This window comes from Piliocolobus tephrosceles, chromosome 8, assembly GCF_002776525.5.
Source record: "Piliocolobus tephrosceles isolate RC106 chromosome 8, ASM277652v3, whole genome shotgun sequence".
NCBI lineage: Eukaryota > Metazoa > Chordata > Mammalia > Primates > Cercopithecidae > Piliocolobus > Piliocolobus tephrosceles.
In genome coordinates this window covers 32,949,911-32,973,697 of record NC_045441.1, presented here as the reverse complement: position 1 = coordinate 32,973,697, position 23,787 = coordinate 32,949,911, and the positions used below count along the sequence as shown (strand labels likewise).

General features: G+C 43.9%; 1 protein-coding gene across 3 annotated transcripts in view; it reads left to right on the top strand.

Annotated features, from left to right (window-relative positions):
* NUDCD3 (NudC domain containing 3) overlaps positions 1–23,787 on the top strand; it is a 107,223-nt gene that overhangs the window by 45,325 nt on the left and 38,111 nt on the right. For all 3 annotated transcript variants that reach the window (XM_023226327.3, XM_023226328.3, XM_023226329.3), the window contains exon 3: positions 18,380–18,512. In XM_023226327.3, coding sequence (XP_023082095.1) covers positions 18,380–18,512 — 133 coding nt within the window. The remainder of the gene's footprint in view (positions 1–18,379; positions 18,513–23,787) is intronic.

The window sequence follows — 23,787 nt, the reverse complement described above, 5'->3', positions numbered from 1 at the left end:
AACTCATTGCTTCATAGAACTTTACATCAGCTGAAAGTTGTTGTAATGGATTTCCATGCAGTGTATGTGACTGTGTTGTGTTCATTTCTGTCTAGATACACCTTCCACTGTGCACACCTGTGTGCACACACACAACCCACATCTCCTCCCCTCCAAAAACAGAACAAACAGGAAAAAGACCCGAAACAGTCATTGTGGATGTGGAGAAACCTGCAGAGACCTTATGAGGCAGATGGCTTTGGAGGTCAGCAGTTGAGAAGAGGCAAGCACCTGGTCAGAGGGAATAACCTTTGCAAATAAATGATACCATTAAAGGGATGCTGATATTCCTGTGTTCCTAGGGGAAGGGAGTAAAAAGGGATGGGGCTGGCAGGGACCACACTGTGCATGTCTCTGTCCTGCCAAGACCCTGATTCATGCTAAAGAATTGGGGCTTATCTTTAGAAATTAGGGCAACTTACTTAACTCAAGAGTGTTTGCTTAGATTTGTCAGAAAGTTAACAGGCAGCAGTCAGGGTGGACAAGGTAGGGGATGTAGAAAGGATACATACCAGGCAGCTGTTGCAGTTCAGGGGTGTATGTGTGGAAGATATAGAGATAGTGCTGTGTTCGTTGGAGTCTAAGGGGCAGGCAGCAGGAAGGGTCAGCCAAAGGAAACCAAAGGGATGGAGGAGAGGGAAAACAGGTAAGGGTGGAGGGGTGGAGGAGAGGGAGAGCCTGGGTAGTCCAAGGGTGGGACATGCATGTCAGATGTTGTGGAGGTATCAGATGGACAGAAATTCAGAAAGGCAAGTTTGGTTACCTTGGAAGTCACTTGTGATTGGCAGAGATTTCACAGTGGGACATATTGGAAGGTAAGGTGGGAAGAAAGTGACTCAAGATGTTTCGCTGGGAATAAAGGGAAGAAAGCAGTAGCCTGAACAGAAGGCTGGTTGAAAGAAGAGTTGTGAGTCCTTGTGTTTGATGATTTAAGGAAGAGTGAGGCATGAGGCAAGGTATCAGTGGGCAAGAAGAGCTTGGGGATCCAAGAGACCAAGTGATACTGATGGCACAGGGTCTCACAGTGGGGAATGGGAGCTTCTCCCAGGCCCGCAGGACTCAGCATTATTGATAATGGGTGTGTGCTAATTAATGTCAAAGTTGGGGTGTTACGTAAGTGTTCAATTAGTAGAGGAGTTTTGCTCTGTCAAAGTAATTCTTTGCTTACCAAAAGGACTTACTGCAAGATTCTATTAAATAACGAACTCGAGTTTGTTGAGGTTTTCTCTTTGTAAATGTATATAAATGCTGCACTTGTGTGAGGCTCCTCAGGGATTGGGCCCTGTCTCCCAGCCAGAAAAGCTTTCTGTTCTTTACATCCACCTTCCCCTGTCCCCAGGCCTGGGACACCTGGGGTGGAGTGGACAAGTCTTGGAGGGAGCAAACCTTTGTGTTTATCTGGGTGCTTTCTCAGAAAGAAGAGGGGCAGAGGGACTGCTTTACTTTTTCTGGATTTCTCTTTTTAGATTTACAGGCCAAGGAACAGGTGATAGGAGGCAGTGAGATGAGAAGGTAAAAGTGATGGACAGGGACTCTGAATCTGTAGCCCTCCTTGCGCCGGCCTGAGCCTTCCTCATTCCAGAAATTCTGTTCTCAATACAGCAAACCTTCCGATTTTGCTCATAGAAAAAGCTCCAGCCTTTTCACATGATAGCTTCGTTTGAAGCTGAGAGGTATCCAAATGCATTAGTCTTAGATGAACACACCTGAAATCTCACTTTTATGGGAATTTCATAGATTATACTCTTGAATTCCAGTTGTACATTTTTGCTTGCACACACAGGCATTTCAGAGTGTAATGAGAGGAGGCTGGTGCTCATAAAGAAGGCTGACTTTACAGTAAACCACCTCCCAGGAGAACTGAAGATGGGGCTTGAGCTGAGGTGGGGTGTCCTCTTCACCATCCTGAGCAGCAGCCAGGCCCCAGGTCTTCACCCAGACAGTCAAGGACCTCGGCCTAAACAGCATCCAGCTCTTAGAAGTCTTGTAAAATTGGGCTGGGCGTGGTGGGTCATGCCTGTAATTCCAGCACTTAGAAGGAGGCTGTGGCAGGCAGATCACTTGAGGCCAGGAGTTTGAGACCAGCTTGGCGAACATGGCGAAACCCCATCTCTACTAAAAATACAAAAATTAGCTGGGTGTGATGATGCATGCCTGTAATCCCAGCTATTCGGGAGACTGAGGCAGGAGAATTGCTTGAACCCAGGAGGTGGAGGTTGCAGTGAGCCAAGATCGCGCCACTGCACTCCAGCTTGGTTGACAGAGCGAGACCTCATCTCAAAAAAAAAAAAAAAACAAAAAACAAAAAACAAAAAGAAAAATAAAAAAAAAAAGAATTCTTGTAAAATTGAAAACAAAACTCAGACTTTGGCTACTTGAATCTCTAATGTACTAGGAAAGCTGATAATTTAAAGGTAGCAAGTGTGGAATGTCTTCTTTAAGATTAGCGTGCAGTCTCATTGTACCTGTTATCTGTTCTGTTTTGTTTTTTTAAATATTGAATGTGTTCAAAGCTCATCCCACCTGTATGCAGAGTGTGTTAGAAACTGTGTCGGATGTGATTGTTCTCTTTCTAGAAGGTAGGGCTCCCATGACAGCCATATAGGCTCTCTTGCCTGTGTAAGTAAGCACAAAATAAACCAGTAAAGAAAATGCCTGCTTTCTGTGTGAATACGTTGTCGTTTGATGTCATGGTGTTAAGTATGAAGGTGCTATAAAGAAAAGGGGAGAGTTTGCCCCTCTTGTTAGGGAGGAAGTTCAGTTTTGGTAAAGACTTTGAGGGTAAGAGGAAAGTGACTGAATGAGTGAGCTGAGACAGAAGATGAATGAGGCGAGGTGAGCCTCCATCTTGTCACTTGTCCCCACCCACCTTCAGCCCTCCTGGTGAAGTGGCTGAAGTGGTTCAGCCTGAGTGTCCTTGGCCCTGCCCTGGGTCCCCCAAGTGCATACTCTCCTGCATGTGCTTACACCCTCAGGCTTGCCTGCAGTCTCCATGCTGGTGCCCCCAAATAGCCTCTGGATCTACTCCCTTTGGCATTCTGCAGTCTACTCTCCATGTGGCAGCTGTGCATTGCCCTTTTAAAACAGCCAAATAACATTGGTCCCTGTTCCAACCTTGCAGTGAGTTGCAATCACTTTTTAATTAAATTCTGAACTCTGTTTTAAAAAGCCCTATGCCGATCTTGGCTATTAAGATAGCTTCTCCTCTTTGATGATAACAGTATTATTTGTATTAATAATCCATATCAGTAAAAACATTAATGATGGTGATAGTGACGACTGCAGCTAACACTTACTCTGAGCCATGCACTGTTCTGAGCTTTGTATCTATTCACTCATTAACCCCAGGAACATCTTTGAGGTAGGTACTCCTGTGCCCCCATTTTATAAATTTTATAAATGTGAAAATGGAGATATGAGCCCAAGGGCACAGTGAGTTGGAGGCAAAGCTGAGCCCTGAGCCAATGCTGTGGCTGTGGATCAGGGACTTTGTGTGGGAAGCTCTCTAGGCTGCTCACCTCCGTGGTCTTCATAGCTGGCTCTGTCTTAACCATTTATCAGAGTTCTGTATGAATGTCCAGTTCTTCCCAGGAGCCTTCTCTGTTGACCAGAGGCTCTGAGGGCCACTTAATCACTTTTGATGTACTCCAGGTTTGTAAGTTCCACGTTGTTCCCATCTGTGTCCCTGGGAGCTACAACAGTAAGGGTACCTGGGCCAGTACTCTTTGAGTGGCAGGTGGGCTGGCTCTGATGTGTGGGCTAGCTATGGAGCCCTGACCTGAAGCCTGGGATCCAAGTGTGGGTAGTCCTAGCTGCGAGGGTGGCACAGAGAGGCCGGAGACTGGACGGAGGCTGGGCAGGGCAGGTAGATATGGCAAGTCCTTGGCTGGGCTGTATGTAGGGTTTCTGATGCTTCCATACTCCAGGCAGAGTAAATTGGTGCTGTTGTTGGCGGGAGCAAAATTGGACAATGTGGGATTCATTTCTCCCTAGAAGATTGGGTGGTTCTTGGTGCTGAAAGTCCTCCCAGGATATAATATCTTCAAGAAAACAGAAGACTACCTCACTCACTAGTCATATCAGAGTAGTTTAGTCTAAGAATCCCTAAAAATCCAGTGTTGCCATGCTATGAGTAAAGCTAAGAAACCAACATGACAGTGCCCTCCACATACTGACTGTTGTGAAAACACGTCTTGTTATTTTTGGAAAGTCCGCTTGGTAGACCACTAACATTTTCGCCCCCAAAACAGCAGGAGCAGTAAAGAACAACCTTCTAGATAAATCAAATGGGAAAGCATTGTCAGAATTTGCTATATCAAGTGCTGTGAACAGTGGCAGCCAGCAGGGAAATTATGCAGAGAAAAGTGCTTTTATTTGCTTTTCAAAGTTGGTGGGACTGGGGGAATATGGGAGATGGGAAGAAAGGGAGGAAAAAAAGAGAAAAATGCCATCATCTTGAGTTGAAAATGATGCTAAACGTTTTTGCTTAGGACTGTGATTCAGTATCAAGGGAAGGAAACTGTTAACTCAGGTATTACTAATAGCCTCATGTTGGTGAGGGAGAGAGAGCTCCCATGCATGAAGACTGGGTAAGAACTTCTAAGTCTCACAACAGCCGAAGAATTGGGATCATTATTTTTCCCATTTTATAGATGAGGAAATTGAGGCTTTAATGAGACTGAGGAATTTGCTCGGATAACACAGCTAGTATGAGCCGAAGCCCAGGATTCAAACTATGGACTGACTTGAACTCCAAGGTCTGAATAGTCACAACTGCAGACTTAAACCTCCTACCCTTTCCCTCTCTTTGAATGTTAATTGACATGGTATATTTGTGAAAACTAACTAAAACCAGAAAAATTTGGAAAAAAAAAAAAAAAAAAGACTGTGTCAAGTTAATAATAATGACCACAGGCTTTTTTTTTTTCTTTTCTTTTTTTTTTTCCCAATTTTTCTGGTTTTCTCACTAGTTAGTGTCTCTTTTCTGTTCCAGAATTAGGTCCAGGAGTTACCTTGCATTTAGACGTTATGTTCTCATCACCTTTGGTCTGTGGCAGTTCCCATCTTTTTTTGATTTTCATGACCTTCACACTTTTGAAGAGGCCAGGTATGTTGTAGAATGTTCCCAATTTGGGTCTGTGTAGTGTTTTCTTAGAATTAGACTTAAGGCTGTGGATTTGGAGAGGAATACCACAGAGGTGTCTTGTCCTTCTCATCATGTCACATCAGAGGTACATGATGTTAACACGAGTTATTACTGTGATGTTTGCTTGGATCATGTGGCTGAGGCTGGTCGGCCAGATTTCTCCATTGTCATGTGACGGTTGTCCCCTTTCTGTACTCTGTTCATGAGAGCCACTAAGTCCAGCCCCACTCAAGGGTGGGGGATTAATCCCGCTTCCTAGGAAGATGGAGAAGTTTCAAAGAATTTGTTTAATTCTTAGCATATGTTAAGACCACCACAAGGAATAGATAAATATTTTGGGGGAAGATACTGACTTAGAGGTTATGCAAGTATCCTGTTTCCTTAAGGTCCTACTGATGTTAGCATCATCGTGGTTCTTGGCAATTACCATGTTTTAATGGTAATTTCCTATTTCCCTTATTCCTTCTGCATTTTTAATTGGACTTCCATTAGGAAGATTTGTCCCCTTCCCTCATTCATTCATTATAATTTATTCAGTTGTTTATATCAATATGGACTCACAGGTAATTCTTTTATTCTTTGCTACTATATTATTTATTTTGCTCCCCACACTGTTCCAGCTCTGGCCATTGTGACTTCTGAGTCCTTCGACATCTTTGCATCCCCCCCCCCTTTTTATTTATGATTATTTATTTATGTATTTATTTATTTTAGTACTTCCTTACTTTCTGGCACTACAGGATTCTCTGGGTTCATCTTATATTTTCTCTGTTTCAGTCCTAGCATCAGCCATTGTCCAAGGGAATTGTCCAAGGAGCCCAATTCCCTTTATTGAATGGTATTTAGAAACCAAGATCTGGGCACTCAGAGGGCATGTGGCTCCTGCTTCTAGGCCCGGTCAGCAGACCAAGCCAGGACATGGATGTGTGTTTACTACCCCACTGTGACACGTGCCTCTTTATTTTTTACCTCTGTTTCTGGGTGTAGGAACTAAACATGAGCTGTCACCTGCATTTAGCAATCTCTTTTAATAGGTGAGTTCTTTGTCATGGAGTAGATGTGTCCCTGACAAATTGTTGGCCATCAGGATCCTGTGTCCTCACTTCTGTGGTTGCTGTGGTTATGAGCCCCCAGTTTTTCACCTTCTTCCAATGATGATGGGTATGTCCTCCTTTCCCCCAGGCCATCCCCCTCACTGCTCAGTGCTCACTTGCTACTCCTCCTCCTGCTGTCTGTATGTTTTTGAGTTAGGCATCCTCATGCACTGCTTGTAATTGCTGTTGTGGGCCCCTCTGTTAGATCATTCCCTCACTGGCCTCCTCTTCACCGAAGTGCAGCAAGAACTTCTGTTCTTACCTCCTTTTCTGTGAATGTGATAGGTTTTCATGGCCAGTGGCTTTTAAACTTTGGCTGCAACCTGTAGTTATACTGAGAAATACATGTTAACAAGGCTCCCAGGTAAGCACGTGCCTGCATAGTGGCAGTTTCACAAAACAGAGCTTGCTCTTTTTCAGTGCAGTATATCTTGTGTATTTCATTCAATTTTCTTCTGTTCTGCTCTGCTAAGAAGATTTTATACCTACCCTTTGAAAAAATAGAGTTCTGGGGAATAAATCCTCCAGCTGTGTATAAAAGTCTACGGTCCCTTTCTCTTAGCACTGTCTTGATATGAGGGTGGAATGTGAATTAGCACTCGGTATAGGGTGGGGTCAGTATTAGCACTGGGTGTGGGGATCTTAATTAGGACTGGTTGAGGACAGTCCAGGATTGGTGCAGTGTCTACAAGGCTATGATTTTGAGGAAAGGGATTCAGAATCTAGGGTGTAAGCCGTGGATGAATTAGAAAGCTTCCATGTTTTCTCTACTTCCTTTTTTTTTTTTTTTTTTGAGACGGAGTCTTGCTCCGTCTCCCAGGCTGGAGTGCAGTGGCGCGATCTCTGCTCACGGCAAGCTCCGTCGCCTCCCGGGTTCACGCCATTCTCCTGCCTCGCCTCCCGAGAAGCTGGGACTACAGGCGCCTGCCACCATGCCTGGCTAATTTTTGTGTATTTTGAATAGAGATGGAGTTTCACCGTGTTCGCCAGGGTGGTCTCGATCTCCTGACCTTGTGATCCGCCTGCCTTGGCCTTCTAAGGTGCTGGGATTACAGGCGTGAGCCACCACGCCCGGCCTGTTTTCTCTACTTCTGAGAAGGACATTTCTGAGAAATAATTGTGTCATTGGTATGCATCCTTTTTGATACTATAGGTACTGTAGATTTGAGTGTTAGGGGTTTTCTTTGGCCTAATTTTTTCTCACATGGGAAGTCTTTGAGAATTTAAATGGTAAAGCTGGTCTTAATTTTTCTGATTTTGAATGAATAGGAAAATAAAATTGAGTGAAGACTAAAGTAAGATACTTATATAATTCTGATTTTTTTTTTTTTAAGGGATGGGGGTGTCTCACTATGTTTCTTTGGCTGATCTCGAACTCCTGCCATCCAGCATTCCTCCTGCCTCAGCTTCCCGAGTAGCTGGGATTGCAGGCGCAAGCCTCTGCACCCAGCTTAGTTCAGAATTCGTATGTTGACATATTTATGGAGTAGATTATCTAATTTTGTTTTAAAATATGTATTTCACACTGAAATACTGCTAAAAAATTAGGAAGCCTCTTTCCCGCATTAAAATAACACAATTTAAGAAAAAACTCACTGTACAAACTTCCATTTTTAGTAGGTTAAAATAGTTTTATAGTAAATATACTGATTTTTGTTGATGTTGGCTGACCATCTGACACAGATTGTCTAAAGTATTCCCTAAATATGCATTTAAACCTATCAGAGTATTAGTGGGCATATTATCAGTGATTCCGAGTATCTTGCCTTATTTTTTTCAGTAAATATAGATAGAATCATCTAGTTCTTTTTAACTGTAGCCACAAAGTTAATTTTAAAATGTAAAACACATTTTCAAATACACTTCTTATAAGAATTTTTTATTAAAGTGAGCCTTCCTGACTAATCAAACAGTGTCAGTGGGGCTGCCCCAGCCCCTGTGGCCCCCACACTGGCCAGAATCAGGTCAGTGACAGGGTAGTCCCTGGGGTCTCTCTCTGTGTTCCTCAGCTGGACTTTAAATGGCAAATAGAGAATATCAGCAAAAGGCAAAAATTGGTTCTTTGAAAGAAAAAAACATCAACATAGACAAACTTCTGGTACAACTTATTAAGAGAAGAAAAGAGAATTTACAAAGAAACAAAAATGGAATGATATTGGCAGGCATGGTGGCTCATGCCTGTAATCCCAGCACTTTGGGAGGCCAAGGCGGGCGGATCACGAGTTCAGGCATTTGAGACCAGCCTGACCAACATGGTAAAATCCCGTCTCTACTAAAAATAGAAAAATTAGCCGGGCATGGTGGCACACATCTGTAATCCCAGCTACTTGGGAGGCTGAGGCAGGACAATTGCTTGAACCCAGGAGGCAGAGGTTGCAGTGAGCCAAGATTGTGCCACTGCATTCCAGCCTGGGTGACAGAGCAAGTCTCTGTCTCAAAAAAAAAAAAAAAAGGAAAAGAAAGAAAAAAAGAAAAGGGAGTAATAACAGAGAATAAAAAAAAATATGAGTAGAAAATTGATGTAACTCTCTTTTAGACTTTAAGGAAGGCAGGAGTTCTGAGTATATAAAAATGTTAATGTTAAAAAAGATTGGTGCATTTGACTATATTAAAATGAAGAATTTGTGTTGACTAGATAGACATCTTTAAAGTATGAAGACAACTTATAACCAGAAAGTATTTGTAAACTATAAACCAACAAATAATTCTTATCCAAATATGTAAAGAACTTCTACAAATCAAAGAAATTACAAACAAAAGTCGTGAAAGACATGAACTGGAATTTCACAGGTGATGAGACATATATGACCAATAAGTATATGAAGAGCTGTTCAGCCCCATTAAGAAGCAGAGAAATGTGAGTTAAAACTATACTGAGAACTATTTTTATGTATATGTAATTGGCAAGATTTTATAAAGTCTGACAGTACAAAGCATGGATCCTGTAGTTCTGTAGCATGACCCACTTTGCTGGTGAGAGTAAATTGGGGCAATCCCTCTGGAAAACAGTTTGGCATTATCTCTTAAAGTTGAACATGTATATATCCTTTGACCTAGAAGTTCTACTCCTAGATGTATAGCCAAGACAGACTCTTTAGATTTTCAGAAGTACACAAAAAGGAGGGAATAGCATAATGAATGCCCACGAAACTTTCACCCTGCTTCATCACTTAGCAACACGTCATGGTAGTTGTTTCATCTTTCTCCCTACCCTCAGACTTTTGGTTTTGTTTTTGATGGAACAAATCCCAGACATCATGTAATTTCACCCGTAAATACTTCAACAAGAAATAAGGTCTTAAATTTAACAGAATTATCTTATCTTACAAATTTATAATTCCTTAAAATCATCTAATACCCAGTCAGTATTTACTGATTTTCCTGATTGTCTCAAAAATTTTTTTTTCTTCAAATTAGCATCCCAGCAAAGGTCCAAACATTGAATTTGGTTGATAGATCTTATGATTCTTAATTTAGAGTAGTTCCCCTTCTCATTTTTTGTCCCATGCCATGTATTTGTCCAAAAAACTTAGAACTTAGCCTTGTATAATTTCACTGATTCTAGATCTGGCTGACTGTGTGCTCCTGGTTTTGATGGCCGTGCTTCTCTGCCCCTCGTCTTTACTGTGAAGTGGTATTCAGACCTGTAGGTTGGAATGGAATCGAGGTCCTGTGTTGGGGGCAGTGGTACCCAATAGGCAGGCCCTTTCAGGGGGTACATAGCATGTGTGTCACAGATATTTGGGGTGTTCTGGATCCTTCTGTCACAGGTTCCTCCTCAGCTTTTCACTTGGTGCTCACCAGGAATGAATGAAAGTTGCCAAACTCATTGCCTTCATTACAGAAGATGGTGCAAGATAGTGATGTTCTCCTTCTGTTTTACCTTCTTTGCTTATTATCTAGAGTTCTTATTTAGGGGCATGGCCTTTCTGAAATTACAGTTCCTATGGAACCATTTTATTGATGACTTTTCAGGTTGAGCTGTTCTCTGATCACTAAAGGTGACCCCTGGAGATTTTGTTTTATGAACTCATGGAATTTTTTTGTTGTTGTTGTTTGAGACGGAGTCTCACTCTGTTGCCCAGGCTGGAGTGCAGTGGCGCCATCTCGGCTCACTGCAAGCTCCGCCTCCTGGGTTCACGCCATTCTCCTGGCCTCAGCCTCCTGAGTAGCTGGAACTACAGGCACATGCCACCACGCCCAGCTAATTTTTTGTACTTTTAGTAGAGATGGGGTTTCAACGTGGTCTCGATCTCCTGACCTAGTGATCCGCCCACCTCCACCTCCCAGAGTGCTGGGATTACAGGTGTGAGCCACTGCACCCGGCTTAACTCATAGATTTTTAATATACTATGTGCTTTAGTCCATTGTGGACTTCATTTATTTATTTATGATTGTCCCATCTTTGGCCAGCAGGGAGCCTTCTGAAATTGACTGATGTGTCCTTTCAGCATGACCCTCCTGGTCTTTGACAGTTCCCCACTTGCTGTAAGGAAGACAGCTAGGCTAACCCTGTGTGTTCTGGCCCCAGGTTGGGGACTAGCCACATCTCTAGGAACTCTGGCTCTCCTCTTGGTGAGTTAGCATTATCTTTGAAGTAGGCAGCTACCATCATTGGAAGACCAATGTGTGGTAGATGCTAAAGAGGTAATAAATCAGGTGTCGATAAACTTGTTGACACTAGATTTTTAGAAAAAGCACCTTACAGATAAAATCTGTAGAATTATAAGAGGCATAACTTCTCTCTCCAAATGTCTCAGAGGGTTCAAGAATCATCCCATAGTCATAAAAGCAGCTCATTGAACTATCTTTCCATAGCCAAAGACTTTCTAAAGGGAAAGGACTAAGAAAGCAGTACTGAGTGTCACGATACCTTGTTTTAGTCATTTTAAATGGTTTGTTCCTCACCTTTTGGGAGAGATGCTGTTAGTCTTCCCATTTTATAGGTCGGGGACCAAGGCACAGAGAGGCTGAGTGACCTAGTCCCTGGTTGGTGTGCAGGGAAGCTGGGCTTGACCTCAGGTTGGACACCACAGACACACAGAGCGTGGAAACTGCTTGACTGCTGTGGGACTGGCTTGGAGACATTGATTTGTAGGACATACTTGAGACCAGAGCCTGTGGCCCGGGGTGGCTGCTACATTGTCACCAAGCCTTTTGTGCAGCTGGCTGAGGTGGCATGTTATCCACAGTTGGCCTGATGGGCGGGGTCGGGGGGGGGGAGGTCACGTCCCTGCTAGTAAAGAAGCATGAACTTAGAAATAATGCATGCACAGCAACGAAAGGAGCCTGGTGGGTAGGGGAGCCTCAGTGGGAGCTGGGCAGCAGGCAGGGAGGCACCGCCCTCTAGACAGATGAATCTGGCAAGAGTTGCAGGAAGGCTGGTTAGTATGAGTTGCTTGTCTGTGCAGAAGCCTGGGAGTGGTGACTGGCTCCAGCCTGTCCCTTCATAAGTGAGAAGGTTGAAGGCTGCAGAAGTCAAGACCAAGGCCCAGTCTACGTCTGGGTTGCTGGAGTTGGGGCAGACCTGGCAGCTGGGGGCCTAGGGCTGGGGTCCAGGCATTGAGTCATTTTTGAGCACTGAAATCCGCATGAGTGGACAAGCTCTTGGGAGTGAACACTCCTAGGAAGATACAGCCGAGAAGTAGGAAGTGGGCCTGGTCGACCATGAGTTTTAGGCTTCAGAAGCAGGGCAGTGGGCCTCAAGGATGGGTCATTTTTATAATAATGCTTATTTTATAAAGCTTTGAAAATGAAGAAACCCAGAAGAAAATTGACCGTATTTCCATCAGGTGGAAAGAATCTTGAGTTGAGACTGAGCATAGGCAGGGAAGAGTTGACAGATGAGGAGGAGTATTCATTTGTGGGAGCAGGAGGAAAAAGGGAGGAAGGAATCATGACACTCAATCATGGGCTACCTTGAGTGCCTTGCTGAGGCCCTGGCCTTGTCTCCTGGGCCATAGGGAGCCATACGAGGTTGTTGAGAATAATGTAGTCACAGTGGCATGCGAAGAGACTGAGAAGAGAGGCAGCCATGGCTCCCATCCTGGTGTGGGATGTGCCGGGTCAGTGAGATGAGAAGAAAATTGGTCAGAGACAGGTGAGAATTTCAAGGGAGAGAGTGAGCCATGTCTGCTGGTTGCCTCATACCTATGGCACGTACATCACACACATAAAAACTGCATGCCCATACCACACCCATACTATACCTTATGCACACATATGCACACTGCATGCATACATGCATACCACACACATGCACATAGCAGACACATACTGCATGCCCACAAGCACCACACACACACCACATACATTGCGTGCACATGTGTACCGCACACATGCACCACACATACAGACTGCACACACATTACACATGCCTGTATGCACATGCAGGTACACATATACCAAACACATGCATGTGGCACACACACATTGTATGCACACACATGTACCCCCACACACATATAGTGCACACATACCTTTATCACGCAGTGCACTGCACATATACCACACATATGTACTATGCACACATACACACGTGCTGGCTTAGTCCATTTCGGCTACTATAACAAAATACCATAGCCTGGGTGGCTTGTAGACCACAGAAATTTATGTCTCACAATTCTGGAGGCTGGAAGTCCAAGATAAGGCACCAGTAGATTCAGTGTCTGGGGAGGCCCTGCTTCCTGATTCATGGATCTCTGTTTTCATGTGGTGTTCTCCCATGGTGGAAGGGATGAGGAAGCTCTTTGAGACCTCCATATAAGGGCACTAATCCCACTCAGAGGCTCCACCCTCATGACCTAATCACTTCCTAAAGGCCCCACCTCCTACTGCCATCACCTTCGGGGTTAGGATTTCAAGATACACGTTTTAGGGGAACACAAACATTTCAGACCCTAGCACACATATATGTACATTGCACCCAAATGTTGTGGGACCTCTCCTGAGGGGACAGTGAGGTCAACAGGTGTTGAGGTGTGATGACAGCTCTCACCTGGGATAATGGAAGGCGATGAGGGTGACAGGGATGTTGTCATCTTTGCACAGAGTAGTGGCTTTTGTGCAAGGTAGTTAAGGGCAATGTAGTTAAGAGTGTTAACATTTAAAGGGTAGACAGGATTGATTGCAAGAGACATGAAAGAACAGCTGTATTTGGGGTGACAGAGAGGGGGTTGACAAATCGGGCCTCAATCACTGAGCCCAAGGGGGCGGGAAGTGGGGAGCAGCAAGCTTGACATTTCTGTGCAAACACCTCCGCTTTGGAATCACTGGCTGTGACTTGGGGAGCCAAACCTCGCCTTTAGTCAGGCAGTCAATGCCTATCATAGGCATTCTCTCTCTGGAGAAGAGCTTGAGGTCAGCCCTTATCTGGTTGAATTATAAATCTATTACAGGTTTGGGGCTCTAGCTTCCTAGACAAAACTCTTTAGGTTAGGTCTTTGACCTCCTTTTACTCTTCATTTTACATATTTGCCATCAGCTTTTGGAAAATCAGGATTGTCTGATCCTGTTTTTTGTTTCGTTTTAGAGACAGGGTCTCATTCTGTCATCCAGGCTGGAGTGCAGTGGCACAATCATAGCTCACTATAACCTTGAACTCCTGGGCTCAATCCATTCTCCCACCTCAACCCCTCAAGTGACTGACACTACAGGTGTGCACCATATGTGTGGCTAATTTTAAAATGTTTTGTAGGATGCGTCTTCTTATATTGCCCAGGCTGGTCTCAGACTCATGGCCTCAAGTAATCCTCCTGTTTTGGCCTCCCAAAGTGCTGAAATTACAAGTGTGAGCCTAGCCTAATCCTGTGTTTTTTAAAAACAAATGGGAGGAGGCTGGGCACGGTGGCCCACGCCTGTAATCCCAGCACTGTGGGAGGCTGAGGCAGGTGGATCACTTGAGGTCAGGAATTCGAGACCAGCCTGGCCAACATGGTAAACCCCATCTGTACTAAAATACAAAAATTAGCTGGGAGTGGTGGTGCGCACCCGTAATCTCAGCTACTCTGGAGACTGAGGCAGGAGAATTGCGTGAACCTGGGAGGCAAAGGTTGCAGTGAGCCGAGATTGTGGCATTGTACACCAGCCTGGACGACAGAGCGAGACTCCGTCTCAAAAAAAAAAAAAAAAGGAAGGAGAGAGGACCTTTTGGTTTCTAGTGGCAGCACTCAAACAGGCGGATTGGGTAGGTCAGGTTCCTGACGATGAGTCTCAGAAACCTGGTCAGAAACCTGACCTACTTAGTCAAGAACTGCTTGCCTGCATGACAGTGACTCCTGGTGACAGTGCTGCCAGCTCTCCCTGTGCAGGTGACCCTGGTGCCTGGCTTGCCACACTCAGCAGCACCTAGGCCTACAGTCTGCCAGGAAGGGTCTGGCCTATCCCCAAGGAGACAGAGGGCCCTGCTACCCACAGCACCCAACAGGCAACAGAGCCTGTTCTGTGTTTTTCCTTTAACACATTTAGAACCTTGTTATCCCAGCTCAACAGGAGTGGGAGCTGCAGGGAGACCTACTCCATAATCTTCAACCTGACTGCTGACTCACTTTCCTACTCCCACCCTTGGTGCTGAAGCATGGATGCTCCCTCCCCTGCCTCCTACCGTGTGCCCAGGCCTGCAGCTGCAGGGGTGACCAACAGTGGCACAGTGGGGGCCAGAGACACCTGCATTGACAGGACGCTTATTTTTACATACTGTTGGCTGGAAATAATCAACCTTATTTAAATAGAATGTGCATTCAGAGCACTATAAAAAGCGCCCAACAACTTGCAAGGGCTGTTTAAGGAGTGATTCTCCTGCTTCCTGTGGAGGGAATCTGCAGGTTCCATGCAAGAGGAGCCAGGCCAGGGCTGCTGAGGACATGGCAGGAGGATGGGGTGAGGCAGGTTCTGTGTGACCAGAGCCCTCTCCAAAAGCATACAGCTTTACTGCAGTGTGTAGTGGCAAGGGTGACAGATGTCCCCCCTCACTCCAAGGCAGAGACTGACTGCCATTTGCCCTGGAGGAGGCAGAACCCATGTGGGCATCACTGGTGGTATAAGCTGAGTGACTGCACTGTTGCTGGCGGCAGCATCCCCAAGGATATCCCCCGGCATTATACTCATTCTCCTTTCTTGAGAGAGCCATTTTTTTCCCCCAACTTTTGAGGAGTCTTCATGTTTACTCCCTGATCTCTGCCAAGTGCTGAGGCCATGTTGGTCTTTATTTTGTGTGTGTTGGGGGGGGGGGGGGGTATTTTATTTGTATGTTTTCATAATTTTGACTTTTTTCAAATGGTAATGTGTGTACAAAAGTGTCAATGAAAAGAAGTCTACAGTTTCCAGCCTTAAAAATAGCTGCTGCTATCCTATTGTTCTTTTGGAAATATTCTCTGCATGTTCAAGCATATTTATGTCAGATGTGAGTCTTAAAGCTGCTGTCAGTGCTCACCTAGAAGGATCCTGTGGAAACTTGGGGGCTGGGTGAGTCCCCCTCTCTGTGTTTGACTCCTTCGTACTCTGCTCCAAGTGTCAGGCTAGTGCTGCTGCTGTGGCCCTGGGACCGCACCTGGATACAGGGGCTGCAGGGTGCATCACTGTCTCCTGTTAGCATTTTTTAAAGAGAACCATTTTTCTCTTGGTTATAAAAATGTCTGCATATTCTAGGGAGTTTGGATAATACCTAGGCACAAAGAAGAAAGTCAGATTCCGTGTTACTCTACTATCAGAGATAACCACAAAGATTTAATGTGCTTCTTTTCAGTCTTTTTCATATATGTGTACACACGTGTGTATATTATGTTTCTTCTTAGAAATTAAAGTCATTCCATACTTAAAAGTAACAATACCCTCTTTTCAGTTTTATGGTATATTGAAAGCTTCCTCCGTATCACTAAATCGTCTTTGAAAATGTGTTTATTGGTTGCATCTATTGCATCTAAATCTTTCTTTTGCTGCCCGTTTTCAGCATACTGAACATTCTTTAGTTTCCTTCCCCGCACCCTGTTTCTCATGTCGTTCAGCCAGGAATCCTGTGTGACTCCTGGTTTCCATATGTCATTTCTCTGTCCCACAGTGGCCCGCCTGTCTGAGTAGTTTAAGGCTGACATCTCTTCTGAGTGTCTAGAAGTTAGTGGTTGGTGTCTAGTCCTGCCAATATTCAGTGCTGAATTTTGAATATCACCTCTGATTGAAATTAGTTTCCTTAGCCACTGTGTTTGTTCATGCTACCACAATAACGTACCACAAAATGGGCAGCTTAAACAACTGTTGATTCTGTCAGAGTTCTTAGAAGCGAAGTCTGAGATCAAGGTGTCAGCAGGGCCATGTTCCCTCTGAAGGCCTTAGGGGAAGATATTCCCTCTCCTCTTCAAGCTTTAGGTGGTGTCCTGCGGTCCTTGGCGTTCCTTGGCCTATAGGCACATCACTCCATTGTCTCCACATGGCCTTCACATCGTCTCTCCAAAGTCCCCCTTTTAAGGACATCAGTCATAGTGGATTGGGGCCTACCCTAATGACCTTGTTGTAACTGCGTCACCTGTGTAAAGACCCTGTTTTTATTAAGGTCACATTCTGAGGTCCTGGGGATTAAGATTCCAACATAGCAAGGGGACCCAATTCAGTTCTTAACAGCCACCAGTTGCCAAGCCCAGAGGACTCAGGCTGTGGTGGAGGCCCAGCTTCATGCATAGACAGTGTGCAGAGCATACCCACGGAAGGTAAATATGTTCTTGTCTTAGAACTCTGGCCAGAGAAAGCCTGCGCTCTTGGACCACCCCTTCCCAACCCTTGTCTTGCATGTGTAAGATACATAGATGTAGATACATGTAGTTTTGTGTTTTCCTATATGAACAGGATCATAGTACACACATTGTTTACGAGCCCATGTGGCTGTCTCCCTGCCAGATTTTGTCTGCTTGTCTCTGAGCAGACCCTGGAGAAGTTGACTGAGCTTCACCTACTGTTGGAATGTTCTGTGTTCATAGCTGCTGCCTCCTCCATGACTAGGCTTTTGTCTGTAATTTAGATCTTCAGTTCACTATAATGGACTTGTGAGTCTAGACTTACATAGTGTTTATATTATTAGCATTGTTACATTTTATGGAAAATATTATATTTTATTTTTAACATCAGCTTCTTGGTAGGTTTATCTGTATCTGTGCTGTGTTTATAACAGGCCTATACAATACAACTTGCTTGATTGAGTTTTTTAGGCTGTCTCATTAAACGTTTTACTTATGTCTTACAAATGATGTATATAAGTTTAATGCAGTCCTTTTAGCTTTGATTTATTTACTAGGAGAAAATAGAGGCTAGGGGTTGGATTAGGATTGAAGTTTAGCAGCTGCAGGATGAAATAGTTTTGCCTTTTTTTTTTTTTTTTTTGAGATGGAGTTTCGCTCTTGTTGCCCAGGCTAGAGTGCAATGGTGCAATCTTAGCTCACTGCAACCTGCAACCTCTGCCTCTCAGGTTCAAGCAATTCTCCTCCCTAAGCCTTCCAAGTAGCTGGGATTACAGGCATGTGCTCCCATGCTTAGCTAATTTTTGTATTTTTAGTAGAGACAGGGTTTCACCATGTTGGCTAGGCTGGTTTCGAACTCCGGACCTCAGGTGATTCACCCACCCTTGGCCTCCCAAAGTGCTGGGATTACAGGCATGAGCCACCACACCTGGCCTCTTTTTTTTTTTCCTTTTTTTAAAAATAGGCCTTGCCAAGCAGTTTATAAGAAACCAAGGACTCATGAGCCTAAGAATTTTATTAATAAGGGCCCTCTGGTTAATTAACAGGCCTGGATCTCAGTACTCTGAAGGCCAGCAGCACCAGCTATACTTTGACTGTGGTCCCAGATACTTTTCCTAAACTGTAGGGTGCTGCACTGAGGTTTCTTTTCTGTAGCTTTTCCCTTGTCATGTGATTTCCAGGGGTACCATGTAGGAGGGTCAGAAAGGAAATCACCCGAAAAGAGGAGGGGTTTGCAGATGCCAGAGCAAGTGAGCTTGAGATGAAACTTGAGTTGGTCACGTCTCCAGGATGTAGGAGTGGCATGTGGCTGGGCTGCCCGTGGGGTCGTCTGCTCAGGCATGGCTGGCTGGGATCTTACCTTTTTTATTCTTTTTCAGGATGCAGGAGCAGTTCCAGAAAAATCCCGACAGTTACAATGGTGCTGTCCGAGAGAACTACACCTGGTCACAGGACTATACTGACCTGGAGGTCAGAGTGCCAGTACCCAAGCACGTGGTGAAGGGAAAGCAGGTAATGGCCTTGGTGGGTAGTGGTGGGCGGCTTCACCCAAGCCAGTCAAAGCTGTTGCAGGAAAGACCCCGCATCCTTGAGGGAGTGTTGAGATCGCCTTTGGGATGTGAGGCATGTTCCTTCTCCTGCCCTAGGAATGAGCTGAGCACACCATCCTTGCTCCCCTCATTCTGTTCATGAGGTTCTCCCAGCTGTTCTGCAGAAATCTCCCTCTGGTGTTGGTGAGCCCTGTTCACACTACTTCCTGAGAGAGAAGCCCAAGCATCTGATGTCCTCACCTATTTTATAAACAAAGCCATAGATACTCTTGGGGTTCCTATTGTAGATGGCCAGCCTCTCAGTTTTCAAGGGAATACTCAAACATTATCTTGGTGAATTCTCTTTTTTCCTAAAGATTAAATCTGCCTTCAGTTTCCCTAAGAAAAGTCCAGTCAACGAAATGCACAGTGATAGCTAACATACATTCACATAGCATCTGTCATGTGAGTTTCCTGGGCTTTGCCAGCCCAGGGTCTAATAAACTCAAATTAGACAAAGTGACACAGTGGGTAGCACCTCCCCATGTATGGTGATGAACCATGCATCACAGAGATGAAAGGTTTATGATTTAATTCTCCATAACCTTTAATCACAGGAGAAAGAGAACTCTCAGACTCTGCAGTTCTCAGTTCTCCCAGGGCAACATGGCTGCACAGGAGGGAGGGAGAGACGGAGGGACGGAGGGACAGGCCCACCCCATCCCAGCGTCCCCACTTGCTATCCTTGCTATTTTTTTTATTTCCTCCTATTCACATAGGTGGCATGCATGTGCTGAGGATAAGCTTCCTGGTCCCCACACCCTCTTTTTTAAGGTTGACTTGGAGTCCTCAAAGGGCATCCCATCCCTGCTGGGGCCAGCCACCTGTTGTCATTCCCTGTGCCTCTATTACTGCTTAGCGGCGTGATGGGTAGGCCTGTAGTTTGTGCACTGATACCAACCATTCTGCTTTCCCCAGGTTTCTTTTATGCCTCCTCAGGGAACAGGTGTCAGGCTGTGGGCCTTTGCTCCCCTCAACAACAAACACAAAACTTATTTTTCTTCAGCTACAAACACCCCGTCACCCCCCTTTAAGCTACATCAGGTCATGGGTGAGACCCATTGAAACCCCATCCAGTCCTAAGAGGCAAAGCAAAGAACCCAGGTCACAGTGATGAAGTGGATGGCCAGGCCTGTGTGCTGTGAGGGTCTTCCATGGAGCAGGGAGCCATGTCGTGATGTACCTGTAACATTCACAACTTGAGTTTTAAAAACTAAAGTTTCTGAAACCTCCATCTAATGAGTTTAAGTGGGTATAAGTTTAATCTTTTTTTTTTAAATAGAGTTGACCTCGTTCTGTCACTCAGGCTGGAGTGCAATGGCATGATCACGACTTACTGCAGCCTTGAACTCCTGGGTTCAAGCTATTCTCCCACCTTAGCCTCCTGAGTAACTGGGACTTCAGGTGCTTGCTATCATGCCTGGTTAAGTTTTAAAATTTTTTTTGTAGAGATGGAGTCCTGCTGTTTCCCAGGCTGGTCTTGAAATCCTGGCCTCAAGTGATCCTCCCACTTCAGTCTCCTGAGTAGCTGGGATTGCAGGTGTGAGTCATCATTCCCACTGGAAGTTTAATCTTTTAGTGGGAGAGAGATGTCTACTCAAGGAATTGTGATAAGAATAACATTATCATAGGTTGTTGTAAATAGATAATTTTCGCTTAAAAAAAACTCAAGTAACAGTGCAAAATGGGACATTATATAATTTAAATCCATAATATAAAAAAATTTGGTATATGCCAGAAACTGTATCCATATTTCGTTCTTCATGAGAACCTGCAACCTGTGAAGTAAGTAATTTCATTCTTTTTTTTTTTTTAATTTCTTTAAAAAAATTTTTATTTTACTTTAAGGGATACATGTGCTGAACATGCAGGTTTGTTACGTAGGTATACATGTGCCATGGTGTTTTGCTGCACCTATCAACCCATCATCTAGGTTTTAAGCCCCACATGCATTAGGTATTTGTCCTAATGCTCTCCCTCCCCTTTCCCCCGACCCCTTGGCAGGCCCCAGTGTATGATGTTCCCCTCCCTGTGTCCATGTGTTTTCATTGTTCATCTCCCACTTATGAGTGAGAACATGCAGTGTTTGGTTTTCTGTTCCTGTGTTAATTTGCTCAGGATGATGGTTTCCAGCTTCATCCATGTACCTGCAAAGGACATGAACTTATTCTTTTTTATGGCTGCATAGTATTCCATGGTGTATATATGCTACATTTTCTTTATCCAGCCTATCATTGATGGGCATTTGGGTTGGTTCCAAGTCTTTGCTGTTGTAAATAGTGCTGCAGTAAACATACATGTGCCTGTGTCTTTATAGTAGAATGATTTATAATCCTTTGAGTGTATATATACCCGGTAATGAGATTGCTGGGTCAAATGGTATTTCTGGTTCTAGATCCTTGAGGAATCGCCACACTGTCTTCCACAATGGTTGAACTAATTTACACTTCCATCAACAGTGTAAAAGTGTTCCTATTTCTCTACATCCTCTCCAGCATCTGTTGTTTCCTGACTTTTTAATGATTGCCGTTCGAACTGGCATGAGATGGTATCTCGTTGTGGTTTTTATTTGCATTTCTCTAATGACCAGTGATGATGAGCTTTTTTTTCATGTTTGTTGGCCACATAAATGTCTTCTTTTGAGAAGTGTCTGTTCATGTCCTTTGCCCACCTTTTATGGGGTTGTTTTTTTTCTTGTAAATTTCTTGTAGATTCTGGATATTAGACCTTTGTCAGATGGATAGATTGCAAAAATTTTCTCCCATTCTATAGGTCGCCTGTTCACTCTGATAGTTTCTTATGCTGAGCAGAAGCTCTTTTGTTTAATTAGATCCCATTTGTCAATTTTGGCTTTTGTTACAGTTGCTTTTGGTGTTTTAGTCATGAAGTCTTTGTCCATGCCTATGTCCTGAATGCTGTTGTCTAGGTTTTCTTCTAGGGTTTTCATGGTTTTAGGTTTTATGTATAAGTCTTTAATCCATCTTGGCCGGGCGCGGTGGCTCAAGCCTGTAATCCCAGCACTTTGGGAGGGCGAGATGGGCGGATCACGAGGTCAGGAGATCGAGACCATCCTGGCTAACCCGGTGAAACCCCGTCTCTACTAAAAAATACAAAAAACTAGCTGGGCGAGGTGGCGGGCACCTGTAGTCCCAGCTACTCGGGAGGCTGAGGCAAGAGAATGGCATAAACCCGGGAGGCGGAGCTTGCAGTGAGCTGAGATCCGGCCACTGCACTCCAGCCTGGGCGACAGAGCGAGACTCCGCCTCCTAAAAAAAAAAAAAAAAAAAAAAAAAAGTCTTTAATCCATCTTGAGTTAATTTTTGTATAAGGTATAAGGAAGGGGGCCTAGTTTCTGGATTCTGCACATGCTAGCCAGTTTTCCCAGCACTATATATTAAATAGGGAATCCTTTCCCCATTGCTTATTTTTGTTAGGTTTGTCGAAGATCAGATGGTTGTAGATGTGTGGTGTTATTTCTGAGGCCTCTGTTCTGTTCCATTGATCTATGTATCTGTTTTGGTACTAGTATATGCTGTTTTGGTTATTGTAGCCTTATAGTATAGTTTGAAGTCAGGTAGTGCAATGTCTTCAGCCTTGTTCTTTTTGCTTAGGATTGTCTTGGCTATGTGGGCTCTTTTTTGGTTCCATATGAAAGTTAAAGTAGTTTTTCTAGTTCTGTGAAGAAAGTCAGTGGTAGCTTGATGGGAATAGCATAGCATCTATAAATTGCTTTGGGCAGTATGGCCATTTTCACGATATAGATTCTTCTATCCATGAGCATGGATTTGTTTTCCATTTGTTTGTGTCCTCTCTTATTTCCTTGAGCAGTGGTTTGTAGTTCTCCTTGAAGAGGTCCTTCATGTCCCTTGTAAGTTGCATTCCTAGGTATTTTATTTTCTTTATAGTAATTGTGAATGGGAGTTCATTCATGACTTGGCTTTCTGCTTGTCTATTATTGGTGTATAGGAATGCTTGTGATTTTTGCACATTGATTTTGTATCCTGAGACTTTGCAGAAGTCGCTTATCAGCTTAAGGAGTTTTTGGGATGAGACAATAGGGTTTTCTAAATATACAATCATGTCATCTGCAAACAGAGACAATTTTACTTCCTCCCTTCGTATTTGAATACCCTTTATTTCTTTCTCTTGCCTGATTGCCCTGGCCAGAACTTCCAATACTGTGTTGAATAGGAGTGGTGAGAGAGGGCATCCCTGTCTTGTGCTGATTTTCAAAGGGAATGCTTCCAGCTTTTGCCCATTCAGTATGAAATTGGCTATGGGTTTGTCATAAATAGCTCTTATTATTTATTATTTTGAGATATGTTCCATTAGTACCTAGTTTATGTAGTGTTTTTAGCATGAAGGGGTGTTGAATTTTATTGAAGGCCTTTTCTGCATCTATTGAGATAATCATGTGGTTTTTGTCATTGGTTCTATTTATGTGATGGATTACATTTATTGATTTTCGTATGTTGAACCAGCCTTGCATCCCAGGGATGAAACCGACTTGATCGTGGTGGATAAGCTTTTTGATGTGCTTCTGGATTCAGTTTGCCAGTATTTTATTGAGGATTTTCGCATTGATGTTCATCAGGGATATTGGCCTGAAATTTTCTTTTTTTGTTGTGTCTCTGCCAGATTTTGGAATAAGCGTGATGCTGGCTTCATAAAATGAGTTAGGGAGGAGTCTCTCTTTTTCTATTGTTTGGAATAGTTTCAGAAGGAATGGTACCAGCTCCTCTTTGTACCTCTAGTAGAATTTGGCTGTGAATCCGTCTGGCCCCGGGCTTTTTTTGGTTGGTAGGCTGTTAATTACTGCCTCAATTTCAGAGCTTGTTATTGGTCTTTTCAGGGATTTGACTTCTTCCTGATTTAGTCTTGGGAGGTTGTGTATGTCCAGGAATTTATCCATTTCTTCTAGATTTTCTAGTTTATTTGCGTAGAGATGTTCATAGTATTCTCTGATGGTAGTTTGTATTTCTGTGGGATCAGTGGTGATATCTCCTTTATCTTTTTTTATTGTGTATATTTGATTCCTTTCTCCTTTCTTCTTTATTATTCTGGTTAGTGGTCTATTTTGTTAATCTTTTAAAAAAAACCAGTTCCTGGATTCATTTATTTTTTTCTAAGGGGTTTTCATGTCTCTGTCTCCTTCAGTTCTGCTCTGATCTCAGTTAGTTCTTATCTTCTGCTAGCTT